Raw genomic sequence first — 23,819 nt, 5'->3', positions numbered from 1 at the left:
CAAAACTGATAAGCTCATGATTTCCCTCCCGCATAAATAATGCATGGGTTGACAAGCTACAACAAAAACCCTTCATTTTTAATACAAATTTTATTGTTGTTTCTCTTCATTGGTTTAACTTTGAGCCATAGACGTTTTGTATCCCATTGGAAATTCATGTAAACAATACCATCAATATCAATATCTTAGTGGCCGTATACTGCATTCATTGTTTTTCGTTCATAATTACCAAAATTATTCGGGAGAAAAACTTAGCGTCGTCTGCTATGCTGCTGCTGCTACCCAAACAACACGTGTTTTTTCAACGTTGATGGCGCCCTTTACGTTTTCGTTTTCCACCCGGAAGTAAAAAAACCCTTGCGCGTCATTTTTACATTTTTATGCAGACGACGTGACTGAGTACGATGAGGCGGACCCCGATGAGGAAGTAGCTGCTGAAAAAAAATTGAAGTTTGTAACTTTGTAATCTGCGATGAAACTCCGAAAATACAGCTTTTATTTGTGAATTATCTGATGTTTGCCGTTGTATCATTATGCCGGAACTGGAGCATGTCATTGAGGAGGTGAAAAGGTTCCTCAAAGGTAATGTTTGTGGCAGAATTTTATGTTCAGTTTTTACGATTTTCGGCGATCATGTCGCTTTACCGTCGCATAAGCAATCGTCATCGTGTGCTGTGTGTATGTGGCAATCGAAGGTTCATTTCATCACCGCATGTAGCCCCACTATAGTGTGGCCGTCGGTATGCTGCGCTGAACCTCAGAGGTTCAGCGCAGCATACCGACGGCCACAGTAGTGGGGCTACACCGCATGTATTTCCTCACCATATTGAAAATCTGTAGATGTTTTACGCTTTCATTTTACTTAGTACATTTATGCCTTGTCATTTTGCAGTCAATATCACATTTAATTTATTTATACAATTCCGTTTATAAAAAATATAGAATATTGTGTGGACAAAATGCTGAATTATTTGAATTTCTTAACATTCTGAAGGCTACTTTGTAACTAGTTAGTAGTTATTTGTAACTTGTAGTGTTGTGGCCTAGCGGTTAAGAGCACCGGACTCATGCTCTGGTGTTTCAGAGGCAACAGTGGCGTGGGTTCGAGCCCGGGCCCGGACACTTGTGCCCTTAAGCAAGGCACTTAACCATTATTGCTTCGTCCTTCGGATGGGACGTTAAGCCGGAGGTCCCGTGTGTTGTATAAGGCCTAACGCACGTAAAAGAACCCACTTATCGCTAATGCAGGCGTCAATTTGAAGCCTGAACCCACCCTCCTCACGTCATCACCTTTCTTCACCTGAGCCAATTATGTATAAGGTCAGGATTTCACCACCACTTCACTCTATCAGCAAATGTGTTAGTCCAGGCTTCACCCTTTGAATTATTTCCATAGGTGAAGCTTCACTTTTTCAGTTTTTTCCAGGTCTGACGCTTCACCACTGTTTCACCATATTGGCCATCTGCATAGTTCAAGCTTCACCTCTATTAAAATCAAGCTTCATTAATGTTTACTTATAACTAGACCATGACTGCAATGGTTAAATTTGTAATTCCACACTGCTAAAAAAGTACCAAGTCAACCAGGTTTCAATCGTTGCTATTAAACTTTCGCCAACGTTGGCGCGGCGGCGCACAGCTTGTTCGATCCACTCAAAATGAGATCGGTAGCAAACGTGCGCAAACTTGGCAACGTTTGCGCAAGTGGAACCACCACAGGATACAGTTTGCAAGGTGGTGCGGCGCGCGATGTTAGATTGTGTGTATTTGTGTGGGCAAACTTCAGTTCAAAAATTGCGCGCACGCAAATTCCAAGTTGGCTTGCGCGAATTTCAAAACAGGCCATCTTAAGATTGCATCACAATTACAGTTGTTTGAAACGCCACGACTTCGACATACTTTCGGCGCGACCGATGTCGTGGATTTGATGTCACATCACCAAACACAAATAAGGCTCGTCAACGCTTCACCCTTTCATCAACTTTATAGGTAACGCTTCACCCAATTATTAAAAAGGAACGTTACGGCTTCACTATAACAACAAATTATTGACCTCAGGCTTCGGCGTCGAAACGGCGTCGATATTTTGCGACCTCTGAGGAGGGTGGGTCCACGCTTCAAATTGACGCCTGCATAAGAGAAGGGGTTTGCCCCGGTGTTTCTGGCCTCCTAGTTATACTCCCTTGTGGAAGTCATTAGGAGAAGAACCAACCAAGTACCAAGTAACTTAAACTAGTTAAGTTTAAGACAACTGGACATAAATCTCGGTTTTTATCATCATTTATACATTTTTTACAATTACTGTTTATGGTATAATTTTAAGTTTTATACTACTTTTAATGATATTAAAATTATTTAGAGTTACATTTTGACAGATTTAAATTTCCTACACATGTACGTTGTCTTTCTTTTTAAAAACATGACAAATGTATAGTTACAGGCCCCTCTTTTGTTTTGGTCAAGTTCGATTCAACTTTCAAGAGTGTTTTTTTATCATTCCAAAATGACTTAGAACTGTACCTTTTTTTAATTCCAATGACACTATTTAGTATTTTTTTATTGGAATTTGAACAGAATCTCTAGGCAGTTTCACTTGATGTCATGTGACTCAATGTGGTTCTGCACATTCATGGTGCATCGCATTGATTGCCATCTTTATTTTTGTGTTCCATTTTGTTGTCTTCTTCATTGTTTTACCCCCAAATCCCTCAAATAATTAAAACCCTTCCTAAACCACGACTCTCCTGTTGGGTTTAAATGTTGCTAACTACATGTAGTTTAGTAAGTCAAATAACCTACAACACCCTGGATTTTTGTTCTCTTATTGAAACAGTGCTTGTAACTACACAGTTTCTAGAAATAAAGACATAAATGATGTCAGCTTTGTTTACGCATGTGCGCTTTCTTATGGGAGGTTGGTGGCTGTCATCCCAACCTGGCTCCCATAGGAAATCACACATGTGTTTTTTTTGTTCAGGCATCGCACCCTTTGCACCGCTACCAAGCACCATGTACATGTATGATGATCAGGAAAATGTTTTGCAACCTGACGCCACTTTTTTCTTTATATCATCTCAATGAAGGTCAACCATTGCAAAAATGATGATAATTAAGACATGAATCTGGGAATGAGAAACATTTCCAATTTTGTTAGGAAATACTTTTTCGTTAGGAACCTTTTCTTGACTCTCCACAAACTTTGTACACAACTGCTGAAGTGGCCTCAGGTTGAAACATTCTTTCCATGATGATCTTCGGGAGATACATGTAGCTTCTAAGACTAAGAGGGATACATACATGTACTCAATGGCTGAAGAAGAAAGTGTGACGTCATATAACAAATGTATTAAAGCAGGCCTATTGACAATAGAGCAAGGGACCTTCATTTAATATGAAAAATATGTAATTTCTTAAACAACATCAAAATGTCCTTGGCAAATCAAATTAATAAATCTGAGGTTTGATGCCCTTAAACACGTTTACCAGTTTTCTTTTAGTCCAGTGCAACATACATTTATAAAGTTTTGTTTTTTAATGAAAATTTTTTTTTGAATGTAAACACTGTTTACCTTAACAACATCTTTACTCCTTTTTACATGTTTAATTTATCTCTGCAGTTCAAAACAATTTCAGGGTTTTAAAAAAAAAGAAAACACAAGTAAATTATCTCATTAAGTTATCAAAACACAAATTATACAACCTAATTTTGAGCTTGCAAACTACATGTACCACATGTACATGTATGTATCTTCACTTGATACATGTAGCTTGAGCTGTCAACTGCAAACTGACAACTGCTTTGCAAATTGAGCAAGAAGATTTGACAAAGTGATGGGCAAGTGCAGTATATTGCTCAAGCATAAAGCTGCATGTAAAAGAGAGCATTTTTGCATAGTGAGGTAGGAAAACTTGAGCCAATACGTGTACATGCTCACAGCGTACAGTATACAATGCATGTAAGAAAATGCTCCTTACTTGTTGTAATACAGTGCACATTTGCCAGTCAGTAAGGCAAACGAGGCCAGCAGGCTAGCTTGGCCATTAGTCATGAGGTCATGATGCTCATGAGGTCATGATGCTCATGAGGTACCGGTATCCTATGCCCTTACTCAGTATCCTGTGGAAGCCTGTTGCAGCTTTGTTTGCTGCCTAAAATAGTCTCATTTCTGAAAGCGAAATATCCAGTACCTTTGTTCTGTTTGAATACATTGTTAATACTGGCAACATAATGTACATGTACTTAAATCTGTCCATTTACATATAAACATCCTATCTTAATATGGAATTTACATGCGTCATACCGGTACATGTATCTTCAACTTGGTTTATTTAATATGGACATGTTTCAAAACCGTGTTTGTTCAATGCACATGATTTGAAAATAATAAATAAAACAAAAAAAAGTAGAAACTGTCTTGACAACATAATTGATATTGATAATATAATTGAAAAAAAAAAGATAGGTACGTAATATACTTGGCAAACATTACAAGGTACTTTATAATTGAATAATCTACTCCCAAAATTCACCACTTAATTGTATTAATTCTGTTAAGTCCTATGTTAAAGGCCACTTCACTTTCGACTCCCTCCCCCTACAGCCTTCATCCTCTTGCAAGTAACCCCTTATTTCCTTATCCCGGCCCAGCCATCCTTACTCCCCCAGGCAATGCATGCATATCTTGTGGTTATTTTTTGTTTAATGAATTTTACAGCTGACACTCTCGATCCACAGGCGGATGAACGACGTTTCCTTTTCAGCATTCTAAACTTTGATAGGATCTACATGAGACAACAAGCTCTAAAAAACAGATTTTACACATTTGTAGAGTTTGTGCTTTATAATCTGCAATCACGACTGCTAGATTTTATACTCATGAAGGGGTTTTGTGTGCATCCTGATTGAATGTCAGTGTTTTTTGCACTGTTATGTTTTTTTTCCCAGTAACATTAATAAAACTTAGGTACAGCTTTTATTTGGCTGACGTCGCTTTTCTCTCCATTGGGAAAGACAAAACCACAGGGTTTTGAACTGGGACTCAGAGAATCTGGTGTTTTAAAACTTTTTTTGGCATGTTGAAATTTGTTTTTGCAAATGAAAATCAAATCAGTACTACAAACACCCAAATACATTTAAGCATTTAGTTTTAAATTTAAGAATTATACATTTAACTTTTTAAATGATTTTACAGGTATTTTTTAATTACTGCCGATACATGTGATTTGAGTTTTGGTAATATCTCTTAGACATTAAAGGGAATTGATACAACATTTGCAAACATAAAAAAAAAAAAAACTAGTAAATTATTATGAAATGCCTTACTAGACTGTTAGTGAATGACAGTCTAAAGCATCCTGTAAAATCGTGGCACCTACATGTAGTGTGCTGTCATTTTCAAGAAAAGTGGTATTTTTGTATCAATTTCCAACGCTTCCAACAATTGATAGGCGCATTACAGCAGAAGCAAATGTTATATATTCCCTTTAATTCTTTTTTATTATACCGTGAGCAAATGTAAGTTCCTTTGATGTGAGCCATAAAGTAATTCAATTCAAGTCACTTCAATTTAATTCAATCCATAGCCTTTTTTATTTTGTTTGGTTTTGTATAGATGTTGAGACGTATCTGTCCATCACCCTTAAGAAGGAGAAACTGAAGAGAGAGACCAACACGAAGAGAGAGGAACTTCTCAAGGATGTAGCCAGCATCATCGTCAAACTCTCACCGCCTGAGATAGAGGAGGAAGAACAAGGTATACTCAAGATGTCATAAGTTGCAATGAGTTGCATACGTTTCTTTGCCTTATAGTTTTAGAATGCCACGTGTGTGTACATAATGTTTATCCTGTGCTGTGGCAACCCTCTTAATCCCTAAACCCCCTCCTCCCCTGCGACCCTCGGCGACCTTTTTTTATCAGCTTTTAAAAGACGATACAGTTTTTTGGGAAATGTACCAAGCCCTTGTCTATCAGGTGTTTTGTAACTCATTTCTCAGTGGACTTACATGTACACGCAATATCACTGCCATCATGCGATAAAGAAACATCATTTATTGTGGCAACGCTGGCAGGTTTGGATGGCCTTGAACAGTATCCAAACATACCCATTCAGAAAAATTCTGGGAAGAAATTGAACTTGCATGTGTATCATCGGTTTGCAATTTTCTAAATATACCCTCTCTCCCAGCTCTTCCCCTGTTACTGGTTGACCCCGGTTCCCTGCTAATTTGATTGCATTATACAAGGTCGTTCGTTTATTTCCCAGGATGGTTTCCCCATGTCATGTGCATGCAGTCACCTGCAAAATAATCACCAGTGGTCCCCTGCATTGAAAATTCACCATTTCCTCCAACGGGCTGCTGACAGCGCGCCAAGCAGCGCCAGTCGGACCCTGATAAAATTCTCCCGTGGGAATCCCAGGGAAAACGTCACTTCCCCAAAGAAAATCCCTTCAATGTATACACGACAGACAGCTGAAGGAGTTGGAAAACTGCACATGGATAGGGGTTATGGGGATGAAGTTTTAGACATTTAAATATTTGATGGAGTATATCTGACAACTGAGGGAGCTGTTCTGTGATGTTACTTTTAGGCACACACTCTTCAGTGTAGTGGTCTTCTGTTCAAATGTTGAACCCAAATTTTTGCTAACTGAAAAAAAATTGTGCATCATTGTTCATGGCTTCATGTTATCTGATCACAGACCTGTAGTTAAAAAACTCAATCCCCTGCCATGCCTTTACACAGGCTAGTCACCAACAGTCGGATCATATTTCAGGCAAGCACTGTGACAATTTCAGTCAACAGACAAAAGCAGGCAAGTGGTAGGCGCAGTTGGCTCATCAATCACCTACAGTCAAAGCATAGCTTTATCAAGTTGCATAAACAGTCACAGCCAGTCAATCCTGCTTTATGTAGGCTGGGAGCTGAAGTTTCTGCCTAAAATGACATAACAGGTTTCCTCATGAAGATGGAATTTTGCACGAGCAGCAAAACCAAAGAGATATTAAAACACCCCTGAAAATGGCAACATGAAGATTGAAAAAATAAAGATAATGGGACTAAAATTTGCATCAAAAGGATTGCATATAAAAATATGTTACAGGGGCCTAGCCTCCCTTTAACATTAATGAGTTATTTATAGATCAAACCATTCATATGGCATTGGTTTCAATTTTAGGAGATTCCCCGGGCATGCAGCAGACCAAATAACCCCTTCGTATGTTCAGCCCATCCCTTCCCCACCTTTTGGTCATATTATATGACATCAGGAGGGTATATAGTCTGTCTTTGGTCTACGGCTGAATTATTTGGCTATGGCTGGCAGTACTACATGTGTCTATGGGAAGTGGCTGCAGCCGCTTCCATGTATTGCAAGCCACAGCCAAGCAATTTATTCAGCCTTAATCTCCAAACTGCTTTGAAGTTTTAAGAGCTAAATGTACATGTAGTTAGCCCTGCTACGGAACCTACATGTACTTAAAATCCTCAAAGTCAACCACTGTCAGAATTCCCAGCCAATTTGGAAATTACATTTAAGTGAAAACCTTGATAATGAGTTTCCATTTTTCCGGTCAGAGAAAACTCAGGGAATTTGACAGTGACCCAGAAGGGTGCAGACCAGTAAATCGGTCCGAAATTGCCTGCGCCGGCCAAATCACGATTTGCATGCCCTCAAAATCTTCGGTATTTGAGCATGCTGTGGGCCATGAACGTGAGGGATTGTAAAAAATATGGGTGGAAGCCGTGCACAGGACTGGGAGCTTGCAGTTCTGTGTAATTTTGATGTAATTTGGACCCTAAAAGCGCTCTATTTTGCAATGGAGTGTAGGCATCGTTTTTCAAAATGGGGATGGGCTTCAGGACTATTTTCAGGGGTGATCATCTTCAGATGGAAATTTCTCCTAAAAGTCATCAGTTGACCCCCCGAAAATTGAAAAGAAAATGAAAGATGATGAAATAAGCTTTAATTTGATGTGTGTCTCGAACACCTTGGAGAGTTGTGAGTATTTTTCCCGAATTTTTGAAGTGGGAGCATTTACCATTGGGGTCTATGGAAGTTTATTTACTGGTCTGCTACCTATAGTTTCAAAATGGCGCCTTCCATCGTTTGTTGTCAAATGTTTGCGGAGTGTTTTTTTTTTTCAGGGGGGCGGAACCTGGGGGGGGGGGGGCAGCGTTTAAAAAGGGGTCACCAATGGCGGTTCCGCAACAAATGCGCCCAAAATCTGAATAGGGCCAATGGACCGTCGTCCGATCACAGCAATTTCGAGCGAACAAGGGGGGGGGGGGGGGGGGTAATTTGGGGTCGGAAGGAGCAAAAACTCAATTAACGCCCGTTGGGGGCGCCCTGCAGTAAGGTAGCCGCAAACAGAGGGTTTGTTTTCAGGCCAGAAATCGCAGTCAGAGATTTTTTTTCTTGCAATTTTTTGATGAAATATGAGTCATCCATCCTTCCTCGTGCCGTACAAGTGGTTTGGGGAAATTTTTCAAAACCTCGCTTCTCTATAGTTTCAAAATGGCGCCTTCCATCGTTTGTTGTCAAATGTTTGCGGAGTGTTTTTTTTTTCAGGGGGGCGGAACCTGGGGGGGGGGGGCAGTGTTTAAAAAGGGGTCACCAATGGCGGTTCCGCAACAAATGCGCCCAAAATCTGAATAGGGCCGATGGACCGTCGTCCAATCACAGCAATTTCGAGCGAACAAGGGGGGGGGGGGGGTAATTTGGGGTCGGAAGGAGCAAAAACTCAATTAACGTCCGTTGGGGGCGCCCTGCAGTAAGGTAGCCGCAAACAGAGGGTTTGTTTTCAGGCCAGAAATCGCAGTCAGAGATTTTTTTTCTTGCAATTTTTTGATGAAATATGAGTCATCCATCCTTCCTCGTGCCGTACAAGTGGTTTGGGGAAATTTTTCAAAACCTCGCTTCTCTATAGGATGCAGACCAGTAAATTGCCTGCGCCGGCCAAATCACGATTTGCATGCCCTCAAAATCTTCGGTATTTGAGCATGCTGTGGGCCATGAACTTGAGGGATTGTAAAAAATATGGGTGGAAGCCGTGCACAGGACTGGGAGCTTGCAGTTCTGTGTAATTTTGATGTAATTTGGACCCTAAAAGCGCTCTATTTTGCAATGGAGTGTAGGCATCGTTCTTCAAAATGGCGATGGGCTTCAGGTCTATTTTCAGGGGTGATCATCTTCAGATGGAAATTTCTCCTAAAAGTCATCAGTTGACCCCCCGAAAATTGAAAAGAAAATGAAAGATGATGAAATAAGCTTTAATTTGATGTGTGTCTCGAACACCTTGGAGAGTTGTGAGTATTTTTCCCGAATTTTTGAAGTGGGAGCATTTACCATTGGGGTCTATGGAAGTTTATTTACTGGTCTGCTACCAGAAGGCAAAGGTGGTGGTATTTTGGCATACATTGTATGTGGGTCTTGTACCGTGTGTCCAAGTTGTGTCCACTGACTGGCTGTGGTGCGCTAAGCTTGCCATCTTTGTATTGTGTGGACCTGAAAACAAAACAGGTCCTCACACGATGTTGGTTGTGTGAACCTTCTGTGGACTTAGCCAGGTCCACACAAGGTTTCCCCCTCTCTGAAAAATAGGTTTAGAGGCATTTTGGGGTTAGGTTTATGTGTCGCAAAATGAAGAGGAATACTCAAGGAAATCATGATACAAATATTGGGTTGAAAGAGTATTCACAGTGCGAGTAAATTCCTTTTTTTCTCCGTGGCTGTGCCACACCACTTCTCAACTTCCCAGCAACCGCGCTAACGTGAAATAATTTCTTATGGAATTTTGGAAAGTTCTCAGGGAAATATCAGGGAATTTTGTTCTCTGATAAAGTGCTGGGAACCATAATCAAGCTCACACAAATGTAAACCAGCAGTGACTGTACTGTACCCTCATCAATCCTGCAAAATCCTCCAAATTGTCTTCATGGAGTTTGAAAGATCTGGGTGGGTAAGGAATAGATGGAGAAACTTAAAACTGCTGAAACTTAAAAACATGTATGACTGCTGGAACAATTACTGCACCTTTTGCTACAAGTGCTCATTTGCACAGTGCCGAGCTCGGCCAATGCAGGGGTGAGATTTGTCAAGATTTGTCCTGATTTCAGGGTTTTTTTGTCAGGAATTTTGTTTGATTTCAAGTTTTTTAAGAGCCCCGGAATTGAAATCTGGAATTCCTGAGGTTTAACAATAAAGGCGTTTTTACCTAAATGTATGAAGTTATATAGAACAAAAGAAATTGGTATTTTAGGGGTGGCTTTACCATTGACCCAATGTTGCTCTTGGGCCTTCAGTGACCCTCAAGCACTCTGCCAATTATTTCATGGATTTTCCATTTTCTCACAATCGCACCCCTTCGTCGGCGAAGGGCAAAGCTTAACATTCACGATTGGAATCTTCCTGATGTGAAATTCTCTCAAAAAGTCATCAAATCAAAAGTCATATATTCTACAGTATGAGGAAATGAATCAGTTTACGGATCTCTAATGGATCTGTGGCGGGAAGGATGTGCACGAGGGCGGTTACATGTGGGAAGAGTTATCTTTCTAACACATGTATTAAAATCATGTTTAGGCAGGATATGCAACTTGAGTCTGTTTTCATTAGATTTGACGCGGAATATGAGAATGATATAGTACATGTGTCATTAAATCTTTAAATGTGTAGATGTACATGTAGCACGCCAGTTCTGATATTGTTTTAGTTTTTAAGCATTGGATAAGTACTTAAGAGCCTTAGTCCTTTCAGTGACATTGCACTGAAAAGGTGCATGATAAGTGAAGTACCGGGTAGCAAGATTCATACAGGTAATTTTCAAAATCTTAATTACAGGCTTTCAAGTTTTCCTACTTTTCGTACTTTTTTCTAGAGTTGTTAACCTTTCTCCTACTTTTCCTACTCTTTCCTTGAAATTTCTACTTTTTCCTACTCGTTTGGGTCCCTTAAGTCCGAAAAATTAAATCTCATAAAATACTTTCTATAGTACACAAAATACAGTGAAGGGTTTGGGCGTAGGAGTACTGCAACTGTACTTTTCCAAGCGCTTAGTTGAGGATGGAGCACAAGTGTTGTGAGTACTGAACATGCCAAATGAGGCTTATGAAACTGTGGACATGAGTGAGTATCAACAAAAATTACTCCTGAAAGCCTGCAAAAGTCCTACTTTTATCCTGATTTTGTCTAGCCGAAGTCCTACTTTTGTCCTGTTTGTCTATCCTTTCTTCACCTGGGTCTTCTTGAAAGCCTGTAATTACAATGCACTGTCATATATAGGCCTATATGTTGGTCCCACTTCTGTATGTCAGCATTAAGAGTGTTGCCAAAAAAAAATTAAAAATGGAAGACCAATTACTTAAATGTACTTTTTGTCTGTAAATCAAAAGCTCAGGAGGAATTTCTCTTGTAGAAATTTTCTGCAGAACAGAGGCATAGCACTGCAAAGACTTTAAATCTGTGTAATATGCATTGGATTTGGAAGGGGATTTCCCTTCAAAAAAAAAAAGCCCATTTCACCCAATGCCAAGAAATCTGCTGAGGTGCATGTAACTTGGTGTTTGTCTAAAGTGTTCCTTTTTAAATGAGAGCCTTTTGGTTCAGACAGATGGGCAAACAGTTTAGGGGAATCCCCAAACATACCAACGGCCCCGGAACATATGGTACAATGCACTCTACATGTATCCACATCCTGTTTGTCTTTTTGCATCCTTTTGACTGGGTTTTCCACAATTGTTTTTTCTTTCTTCCGCATTTCATCTGAATAGTCATATACGTACATGTAAACAGGATAAAAGGAACTGGCTTGGACTTTTTATTGTTTAGGGAAAGAGGTTAATTGGACTAATGAGAGATCAGCTTTAAATACAGGGCTGGGTTAAAGATTTAACAGTTCCAAACAAAGCTTCTCACAGTAGTCAAGGCATCGACTAATTTCATGTAGGTGAAAGCAATTTTTAGAGTCGGGTATCATTTCCAAATCCTGTTATCATAACAAAAATTTGTGAATTAGGCAGCATTGTTTGCATTTATACTTAAAATTATTTAGAGAAAGTGAAAATAGAGATTTTTTTCTAGCATTAGTTAAACTCACCTCTCTGCTCCCCTTAACATAAAACAAAAGATTTGAAATCCTTACACGCCTGTTCAGAAAAGCTCCATGCTAGGGATTGACTGACCAGTCATGCTAGTACTATATATACCTGTGATATTTTTAATAGAAATGATTCATAAAATGTTACCTGCCAATCACAATTAATCATCATTTTCTGTTCACTGTTCTTTCTTGTTGCCGTTGTTAATTAAAGAGTCGTGCCTTAATAATTGTATAATTGTACAGAAGATGACATCTGCCACTCATTAGAAATGGCTCCATTTTGTAACCTTTACGCATTCACATCTTTTATGCTTAAAGATAGAGTAGATCATTTGCAGCTATCCAAACAGAAACTGACCAAATTATTGTTAAAATGCTTTCTTGGTTTAAAGAATAAAGATAGTAATGGCACTAAACTCTCTGTGAAAGTATTCCTTCTGGCATGCTGTCATTTTGAGGAAAACCAAAAAAAGGCCATTTCCAAAGATGAGTCAAGTGACGCATTTTTGGAAATTTCCTTTATAGCACTTGGTTTGTAATTAGGCGAATCTGTGAATGGCTGCGCACAAGTGCGCGCAGTTGCTTATATATTTTGGTTCAGTGCGTGACATCGTATAGCTGCAGTCGGCTGCATGAGAAGGTGTTCTTGATGCTGATTTCAAGCGCAATTCAAAATATGACTCTGCAACTTTTGAATTGAAATTGAGATCCTAAATTATTGTTTACTCAGAATAGACAGCATTCACAGAGCTAAAATTTCATCAGGTTAGTTGTTAAGCACCCATCTTTAGATTTTGAGCACTTTTGTTGTTTCGAATGAAGCAATTGCTGTACTCTACCTTTAAAACCTCAGGCAATTAAGTGGATTCTACTTCAGGGACAATTTTTCCCCTTTTTTGTCTGATCAATAGTGCGTATGCACATCTACATTTGCAATTCTAAGATATGTATCATGTTTGTGGTTCTGAAGGAAATGACATCATATACATGCATCCACACACACAACAGGTGCATATGACCACTGTATCTGTGTCAAGGCTTTGTCACCTGCTATCATCATGATCATTGACCATTTCCTAGTCTTGATAAAATGATGTCATTTTAAAACCGCAAAATTTTTTGTGTACTTTAATATGCCTATACAGTGAACATTCTGGCCTGCACACATGTACATGCTTGTATTTGTGGCTGAATGTATTAGGATCATTTGCATTTATCCCATAACTAACCTACCGGTACCAAAATATTAATAATAAGGGTTTTCTGCATGTCGGATGGAAACTTTCATTCATGTGTAAGCTGTATTTATAGTATGTAAATGAGCAAAGTGCAACAGTCACATGAGAAAATAAAATCCATGCAATGAGAACTAAAAGAAATCAAGGCCAGTTCGTATACTTCATGTGAATGCCAAATGAATTTGATGTCGCGAAACATTCACTGAAAAAATTTGCCGGAGTTGAAAGGCCTTCAACTTTTGCGAATTTGCAGCACAAAGACTTGCCGTGCCGTCACAAATTCGCAATTGCGTCCGCTTTCGCGCTGAGTATGAACTGACCTTTAGTCAGTGGTCACCAGTAATGACCAGTGATTGGTATGAGCAGAATCAATGATTATAATGTTGAAATGTGATTTCCAGAGGAATATGCGGACGTGGACGTGCCATCCAGTCTGTCGGCTGACAAGATTCAGGAGGAAAGGGAAGATGAATGCGATGACATCTATGAAGACACAGTGCCGGAGTCCACCCACAGCAACGACTCGTCTCAGAACTCCGACGACCAGGATGACGGGGAGGAGCAAGAAGATAGGAGTGGGATGTTTGACCTGGACGGAGATCCTTATGGTAAGAGCTGTGACTGAATTACTATACAGCTTGCGATCACACATGGACCTATGGAAGCAGTCAGGGGCGGGGGGCTGGGGGGGCGTTTGCCCCCCCAGATTTTCCCAAGTGCCCCTTTTGCGGCCATAAATGTGGCCCCTCGAGCATTAAAGTGCCCCCTCGAGATAAATAAAAAATGCCCTGAAAGTGTCTTACTATTTCTTAGAAGTAACCATTTCCCAATAATGGTAGAGATATTTTTGATATAAACGAGGAATATGAAAACCAAGTCCCAAAACCCATACCAGACGCCCTGAAAATGGGCACATAATGTATGTTTAGCATATAATCATTGGTTTTGAAGAGCACCCCCTATGTTGGAAGATGGCACAAAACAGTTGTTTGATTGTAGAGCCGTACGTACCGTGACGTCATGAAAATGGGCTTATAGCAGATGCTCCCGACGACTTGCTCCTGGCCGCTATAGCAGAGGGCGCAAAGCAGCTTTTAATTTTTGTTTTTAAAGCCCAAACTCTCCTTGATTAGTTTTCAATGTTATAGATTGTTTCAAATATATAATCTTCAAAGTCAGTCTATGTTTGCCACATTAAAGTGACAGATCTTTAACCAACCTTTAACATTGTACTGACACAAACACACTGATGTTTTGAAGTTAATTAGTCATCAAACCAGATCATTACATGCTTCCTTTAATTATCATCTTTTTTAATACCCTGTCCCAGTCCTTCTGATTTGAGGCGTGCAATCACACCCCCACACCATCCCACACCTAAAAGCTTCCCGAGAAGTGTGAATAATTACAGGCCTGAATTACCCTGGACCACAGATCACACACCTAGAAAACTACATGTACACACCTAGGAAAAACCACACACCTAGAAAAATCCAGGTGTGCCTTTTTCCACACGCCTGTGTTTTTCAAATCAGAAGGACTGCTGTCCATTGGTGTTCTAGAAGACCTTGACAACCTCATAGAACGGGGTAAAGCATCAAATTTTTCATATATCCGATGTTCCTTTTTCAAATCAGGCTGCTGACTGAACATGCACATAAACACGTACATGCAAGTCATATACGTACGGATCTTCTTTCCCTGTTTTGCACAACTGTTATTGTTACTGGTTCGAATCCCACTAGAAACGCAAACCACATTGCTGAGACATTACTGCTACATGCTCTTTCTCTGCTGTTATTGGTTCCAATCCATCCAGGGGCCCATCGGAATCAGGCCATCGGTACTTACTTGAATAATGAGCACCCTGGGAATTTTTGTCCTTACAACTTAAATTGGTATTTCCTTCCTCAACTGCTTAGGTTTAGGTCCCATATACACTGACTGATCATACATGTACATATCAAAAAATCTTTGTAAAATAAAAAAATCCAATACTTTTGGGAAAATATTTTCTTTTTTTTTCAGGAAGAAATGAATGATGATGCAAGTATATACATGCATGCATTAATTTTTAGATTATTTTTAATTTTTTTAAATTTTTCTATTTATTAATTTTTCATATTTTCTTTTAAATTTCTTTTTATTATCATTATTATTTTTTTAACTATTAGGTGATGTGAAGGTGGACCCAATTGCAGCGTCCGACTTAACTGCTTCAAGCAAAGAAGGTTATATGGATAAGAAACGGAAGGGTAAATATTCATGTTTTGGTTTTGTTTTTCGTCCTTGGATCTGAAGGGGCATATATATATTACATCTTGACCACTTATCTCTAATTCTTGCGGGCTGGAGGCAAATAGACTGATCCATTATTTGCTTTTCATGCCTTTTGTTCGTTTCCAGTAATAACACCACTCAAAATCCAAAGAAGAATGTTAAAAAAACTAACCTGTTGAAGTTTCAGCTCAGTGGATATGCGCTTTTCGAGAAAACAGTGAAAAATCATGCACAACGTTTCAAGAAAACAGTGAAAAACTATGCACAACATTTGAAATCACAAAACATCATTTTGTCCATCTTGTCTTTCCAAAAATCAGTCAATTGACTGATCGCTGGAAGTCAGGTACATTTTTTTTTATTCCTTCTACATGACAGCAATTAGCCAGACAGAATAATTTCACGGGGTGTTTACATGTAGTTCTGGTACAATCTTTAACCCAAGTAAGCTTTTTGATAATAATTTGGTAGGTTACTTTTGGGATAAATGCAAATGATCCTATACATGCCTTTAAGACCCGCCCAATGATGTTTTGACCAATCACAGTTTTGATCAGTGTCCAAAAAGTCTGGAACATGCATTGTGGCATTGGAGAGGCACACATGTCGGTGACCCAGGTGTGCAGTGGGCGGGGCCTAATGGATCAGTCTATTGTATGGAAAGGGTGGCAGTGTGGATATGGCGTTCCCTCAAATGTTTGTATAATGTGTAGAACATCACAGCTTCCCCACTTCCACTCTGTCTAAGTACCACAGTGTAAGTCCCTTTCAGTAATCAGCATAAATGGATATTCATCGACATGTACATAATGGTTTCCTTAGTTTAGACCCCACCCCAATGAGGAAAACTGAAAAAGAATAATTGATTTTTATCAGTACTTGTATTCTACATGTATATCAAATTTCCTTGCGCACCAGATTTAAAGTGACAGCTATTCAACATGTATGTTGTATTTGTCTAATCAAAACGTAAAGGTCATGCACTTGGTAATTTTTGCATGAAAAGAAGGAAAGAAAGAAAACCTTCACAGATTTAAGGTGACAACTTCGACCTATAATGTTTTGCCTTACTGAGCTGAGGGAATTCTTGATGGCCTAAATTGTAAAGGTCAGTTTAGCCGTTGGGAATCAATGGAAGTCACATTGACCCAGCGCTGACCCTCAAGTGTATAAAGAATAACTCTGGACTGCACACTTGTTCAGACGTCATTGTGGCGGTAAACTATTCAGAAAGCTTCCGGTCGGGGATAAATTTATACTTTCAAAGGGCCTTGGGCATATGGGTTGTGTTTAATTCGGGCAATCTAGAGTTTCTGGCATGATGTGCTAATCCCGGTTTAGCTATACTAGGTGACAAGGAGTCATCACTTTTATTTTTTTTATAATTTTTTTTTATATAGCATCTAACAAAGAAAAATGCAAATAAAGGGAGGTTTTGATAAAAATATATAGATCGAGTTTACTTGTCCTACACACAGAAATTCCATCATATAAAATAGAGATTGATTGTGGTAACCACTGCTTTTAAAAATGTGGCCAGCCAACCCTGACACACTCAGTGGTTGAAGGGTGAGACGTCTGTACTAGTTAGCAGGAGGTCATGGGTTCGAGTCCCACTATAGTAAGGTTGTGAATTTTTTTCTGGCTAACTAGAGAAACACTGATTATTCAGTTTTTTTAAATGAAATAATGTATGTGAAGCCTTCTGATTTCAAGATTTTGGGTCAGGATTTATCCTAAATTTCAGGATTTTTAAAGAATCCCCGTTGGAATCTGGAATCTCTGAGGTTTTACCGTAAACCTATTTTTACTTAAAAGTTTAAATCTTTAGAATAAAAGAAGTACGGTATTTTAAGGGATTCCTTTAGACAAACACAGACGTATACCATATAGGCTCCAGAAATCGTGATTCCCAACTTTTGTTTGCCTCTTTGCAGAAGGGCAGTTTGGTCTGCAGGCCTGGCAGAAACGCTACTGCGTCATCAAGGGCAACATCCTGTACTACTACAAGAAGAAAACTGACAAGGAGCAGTGCAATCAGATTGTGCTGACGGGCTACCAGGGACGCGAGGCGCCAGACTTTGAGAAGAAGAACAAGAGGAAGGATTTGCTGTTTGAGGTGGTGTGTCCGGCCAAGCGCTCGTATCAGGTAGGACTGGGATGCATTCTGCTCACGCGACCATTTTACATTTGTTAAGTAGATCCTGTGAAAGGACCTAACCCAAAAAGAAATGATAATATCATCAAAAAATGTTGTCAAAATGCCCTGTATACCAATCTTACAAATGTCTCTATTTGGATAGCAGCTTTTAAAATCCTTGAAAAATGTGTAACTGGAAGTTATTTTTTTTTTCTAGTGAAATATGAACTAATTCATTTGGGCTGTTCAAAACAGAAAATTTCAGCAGCGACACAATCATTGCTGCCATTTGGGAAAACAGGGGACGACCTCTGTAGCCTTCGTTGCTAACGTTCATCACAGTTGGTGGCAAACAGTAGGTGCCACTTGCACTACATTTGCCAACACTGGCAAACGTTAGCATTGTGTGCGTGGTACAGTGGAACACACCTCGATCACAGGAAAGGAGTTGGTTCACTCGAAAGGAGGGCAGCTTGAAAAGTTACCTCAAATTACAGTATGGCAGCCATGAGGCATTTCTTCAGTCATGTTTAAAAAAAAGTACTGTCCATGCTCTTCAACAAATGTGATTTGTTTTCTCCCAAAAAAATTATTAACTTGTATTAAATTTTTTTTTTAAATTGCCACTATTTTGGACATCTGCAACCCTCTGAAAAGAAGCTTTTATATCATTCTTTATTGGGGTCCGTCCTGCAAGTTATAATAATAATTTAAAATTAACGCAAATTATTAAATTATTATTATTACTGCAAAGTAGACTGATTCCCGGTCCCTGCATTGCTGACTCTGAATGGGAGGTGCTGAGGTGGGAACCAGTCTACCGTATGGGAACTGAATTGTTGTTGGGCCACAAATAAATACAGATTTGTAAAGTTATATTATTCCATAAATAAACACGAACCAGTTCACAAATTTGGACAAACTGAAGAAGGATACGTGGCATTATTAGAGCCCTTTATAAAAAAATTCTCCAAATCAAAACTGTACACATATCTAATTCTTCATAAATTCTGTGCCTAAGCACTCCGTCAACGGCAACAAATACACTGTGCCACATGCCCATGAAACAGTGTCTCCCGCACACAATACGCTTCTGAATTGTAACATGGTGTTGATTGCTGATTGTGCACAGAATCCACTTTTTCAAACATGTAAATCCTTGTCCTCTTTTCTACTTTTTGTCTGCAGTTCATTGCTCAGAACAAGAAAGATTTGCAGGAATGGATCAAGGTCATTGCTGTCGCCAGCAAACTGGGACCAAGTCTAGTAGGTAGGTATTATAAAGGCTGAGCAGTTAAGCAGTTGTCGGTTCCCCAAAATAAACGGTGATGTAAAACCACAACCAGTGACACCTGTCAAGTAGTTTAATTTTAGGTCAGTTTCGATGGTCAAGTCTAATGGAGGGGAGGCAGACACTAATCTGGGCATGATTGAACCCACCTGTGGGACACTGCATTTATATCGGTGAAAAATATAGAATTGAATGCTTTTCATATGGATTAATCACAGAGGCGGCTGTTAACTCTTTGCTTGCATTGAGTCAATATGTTGGCTTAAGATGGTGCCTGGTAGGAGGGTTCCCACAGTCATGGAAAAAATCCTGGAATGTCATGGAAAAGTAATGGTGGAGTCATGGAAAAGTCGTGGAATCCCGTACAACCCATTTGGATGATGCGTAGTATTGAACCTTGGCAGTCTTCCAGTTTTCTATATCCATGAACTTCTTTTTTATGCATACATGCTCTATACTGGTTGCTTGTGCATATGTGGTGCATATAGGTATTGTGTAAAACTGGAAGGCTGAAAAGGTGTGGCGTACCTTGTCTCCAGAGCAATAGGCTCCTAAGATGTCAAAACAGAGTAGGCATTGGTCATGAAAAGCCCTAATTTATTATGGAAAAGTCATGGAAAAGTCTTGGAATTTCAAGATTTCTCTGGGCACCCTATCATAGAGAAGCTGTGCCCATAAATTGGCTTTAACATCAAAGCTCATTATTTTATTCCCATCTTATTACTGCAACTAATGCCATACTCAAAAGAGTTAACAAGCTGAATAAATATGTTTGTGTGCCTTCCAGCACACTTTATCTGTTTCCTATAAACTGAGCTATCTACCTTTCATTTGTGTTTGATTGGCAAAAAAACTGTGAGTGCATCTTCTTTAATTATTCAAATATGGTAATCCAGACATGATGTTCTTTATCTTGTAGATCCTCTTGCCAAATCGACCCCCAACAATTCAGGAGGCAGCGAGGATCTCTCGGAAGAATTGTACGATGACACGTCAGCCCCTGCCCCATCGTCCGAAGCCAATGATGACGATTACGGTGACACATATGAGGACCTGGATGCCTACCAAGCAACCAAGATAGGTGAGCAACCAGGGGCAACTGAGACGCCTGCAGTTGCCTTGTTTACGGGCGACAATGAGGAAGACGGGGAGCCAATAGAGGAGGAGATTTACGAAGACGTACCGAATGCCAATGAGCCGCCACCAGCACCGTTGCCTGAACGCATTCCAAAGCCCTCGGCTGCTAATAAGCCCTTACCACCAGACCCCCCGAGGTCTGGCTCCCCGCCCCCCGTGCCAACCACCCACCGACCGATGCCTGCTGCACCCGACACGCAAACAGCAAAGCCGTACTCGCCACATACGCAAATCAAGAGCTACCAGGGCAAGAACGTCAAGAACATCAAGACGGGATCTGGCCCAGCTCATGCCAAACCGGCAATCACTTCCACCCCGGGGCCCCCTATCCCCTCCCGCTCGGCCCCCGAGATGATCACAGCCCTGCCCAGGAAGGAACCGTGGGAAGAAGACTATGCCAACATTTACATCGGATTGTGGGACTGCATGGCTGACGACCAAGACGAACTGGAGTTCCGACGAGGCGAGATGGTCCACATCATCAGCAAAGAGTACGACCCTTTCAGCTGGTGGATCGGTGAGAAGAACAATAAAGTGGGTCTGGTGCCCAAGGACTACCTGATGAAAGCTTATATGATTTAGTCAGTAAACCCATGACAACAAATGTATGCATAATAGTGCCAAATGCCTTTGTCTTTTCATTTGCTAATTAAAAAGCATCTAATACAAAACAACATATTTTATCCACTTTGGGCTTTCGAATTATCGTTTACTTGAAGGTACAGTTACCATTCCATCAGTTTTGTTCACAGTGTTGGATTTGGATCGGTATTAAAGAAAACTTTCTTTCAGCAAACAGAGGAAGTTGGCTAATAGATTTCATTCGAAATGCAAATTTCTGGGTTCCATTTTGTACATTTTCCATTGCGCTTTAACTGTTTTGAGCCAATCAAAAAGTTGTTAAAATGTATCTTATTTTTGGGCCCACATTTGTATATCTATTTAAATGTATATACTAATCATGTTAAGGCTGCAGGCATTTCCAGCCATATATTTACAAGTAAAATCTGTTAACTGGTCTATTACAAAATTATACCTAGTGAAATGATAAGAATAATATAGTTTTCTATCAAAAGTCTATGCCAAGTCCTATTTTAATTATTTTTCACTATTTTTCCTAAAATATGAATGTATAGTAATGCAACAGTCACGGAGAAAATGCATTAGTCACAGAAAAAAAATATGCAATTTAATAGGTAAATACTTCCATCAACATGTACTAAACAAAGGAATTTGCACCTAGCTGTGTTGACATACCCGAAGCTTTGAAGTTCATTTTTATATAACTCGGCTCGTAGATGATTTAGCGACATACATGTAGTTTGTGTACATATCTTTCAAGATAACCTAATCAAGTGGAATGGAACTACATGTACATGTACATGTACATTGTATATGTACATGTACATTGTATATGTATGTAAGATTTGGGAATGCTTCGGCACTTTTGTACATTTTTTGCAAGGGAAATCAACATTTTATTTCAGAAAGAAAAAAGCTTTGAAAGAGGAATTCCGTTGCGTACCCAGGCTGGCCAGGTTTGGGAATAATTTTCTCTTCCCCTTTTCTTGGTTTTATAAATTTTTAATTTTCCTAATTTTTTTTTTATTATTATTATTTTTGTGTTATCAATAAATATCAGTATGACATATTTTTGAATTGCAGTACACTGTATACAGATATTCTAAGCTTCATGTACAAGTAGCTGGTATCTACAATAATAAAAACACAATTTTGGTGTCCATCCTTCATGTCCTTTCAGCAACTTTTTCTCAAAATTACAATTTAAGTTACATCAAAGCAACTTACGAAGTGCAAAAGTAAGAGTTTTTATTTTAATTTAATGTTCATATTACTCCGAGATGAAATTTAATGCAGAACATTTAAAGGTATATATATTTTTGTGGTATAATTGACCGATAACAGGTACATGTTCATGAATTTCAATATCTGATCTCTACTTTTTGAAAGTTGTCTGCACTATGCAGAACTGCATACTTGTACGTATTGCATGAAGTGGCTTACCCTGATATATCTAGGGGAAGGGGAGGCATTTACTTCGAACCCTAAATTGTTCTCATTGCACTTTTGCAGAACTTTGTTCTCGTCCCTTCCCCCAAACAAGTGAGATGGGGTGGGGGATACACACCCTCCCCCATTCAAAAAAGAGTTATTTTAAGGTCAATCTACACATACATACAGTAGTCATGTCAATTTAAAAAAAGTCTTTGAATTTTGTTTCCAGTCCCATGTGTTTTGTTGGTTTTCTCACTTAATTGTAACAAGTGAAAATGTTGAACTGAAATCAACCAAGTCTACAAACATTTATGCTGGCTTCTATAGTGGAACAAATACGAGTTACTTTTGTATTGGGTGAAATGGTTCAAAATATCAATACATACATTGTAGATGCTTATGAATGTAGAACTGACAGAGTAAGTGATGTAAGAGTGAGCAATAAAAACGCATATTGTTGATTGATAATACACTTCTGAAGCTTTTGGGTTTCATTTTGAACAATCTTTTGTTAGCCTGTCACTAAGTCAACCGCAGATAACGGACACTCCACTTTTTGGGGATGGGCCAAAGTAAATAAGTTGCAAGAAACTAAGGCTAGATTTCTTTGTCTTAAATGGCTGTATTTCTTCAAGACTGTATTTTGCTCACAGGAAATTGGTATGGGCATCAAAACATATTTCTTTTTTTTGTCACTCGTTGCCAAGCTTTCTCATAAAACAAGGTAACATTTGTGATTGTTTTTGCCACATCAGAACTGGGCAGAGGTAAAATTTTGTTACACTTTTCAAAATAAGCCAATTTTAATGTTATACTCTCATCTGCAACTTGGAAAACTGCAAGGGAAAAAAGTCGAGTGAAAACTTCAACAAGTCTTAGTTATGAGCTCCACGCACAAGTACTCCTTCAACAGCCGGAAAAGGAGAGTTGGGGGAGACCTAGACTGGTTCCAGGTCCATCCACTGGGTATTTCGAATGATCAAAAGTTATTGGGGGCGGGGATTAGTTTGGTAGACAATTGCAAGTTCAATTTGAACGTATACGCGAGCCAACAAGGCCCTACACTCATGCAAAGATGCCGTGGCTAATAGCTTTGGCACATTCAGGAAGTCGTGCCTACTTTGCACGCGAACCAGTACAGTACAGTACGCACACGCTGTGTGTCCTGTCCACAGGGCTCTCAAAAGTGGTAAAAACGCACCCTTTTTGTTGGCGCACGGAGCCCAAACCAGTGGAATAGATATGATTGAGGAACGTAGCTGCCCCCCCCCCCCCCCCTTCCCGAAAAAAATAAGAAAATAATAATTCTTTCCGACCACGTGTTGTGTGGATCTGGGGGAGAATTGTCAAGATTTCTCCTCATTCCTGTATTTTTTGTGACATTTTTTTGTTCCAGGAATTTTAACCAGTTCACGCCGGAGGCCGTGTTTACACGCAAATGTTTTGCAGTATTCGGAACAAATGACGGATAAACACGCAACGAGCATGGCCAGAAATATCTGTCAGCGACGTGCTCGCAGCGAGCGAGGCTGGGAATATGAGTGTGCTGCCAGAGGGTGATGGCTTCAACCCCTCTGGCTTGAGGTCGAGTAAAAAGTAATCCCGCGCCTCGTTCCG

General features: G+C 39.6%; 1 protein-coding gene across 1 annotated transcript; it reads left to right on the top strand.

Moving 5' to 3' along the window:
- The first annotated feature begins 377 nt into the window (after positions 1-377).
- Positions 378-22,674, top strand: LOC119720440 (src kinase-associated phosphoprotein 2-like). The gene is made up of 7 exons (XM_038190102.1): positions 378-582; positions 5,613-5,753; positions 13,740-13,946; positions 15,513-15,593; positions 17,556-17,767; positions 18,947-19,028; positions 19,969-22,674. The coding sequence occupies exons 1-7, from the start codon at positions 534-536 to the stop codon at positions 20,766-20,768; spliced, it is 1,572 nt and encodes a 523-aa protein (XP_038046030.1). The 5' UTR covers positions 378-533; the 3' UTR covers positions 20,769-22,674.
- The last annotated feature ends 1,145 nt before the right edge of the window (positions 22,675-23,819 follow it).

The sequence above is a fragment of the Patiria miniata genome, unplaced genomic scaffold, assembly GCF_015706575.1.
Source record: "Patiria miniata isolate m_02_andy unplaced genomic scaffold, ASM1570657v1 HiC_scaffold_9, whole genome shotgun sequence".
Classification (NCBI taxonomy): domain Eukaryota; kingdom Metazoa; phylum Echinodermata; class Asteroidea; order Valvatida; family Asterinidae; genus Patiria; species Patiria miniata.
Note: the sequence above shows the minus strand (reverse complement) of the source record. Positions and strands in the feature narration are given on the sequence as shown.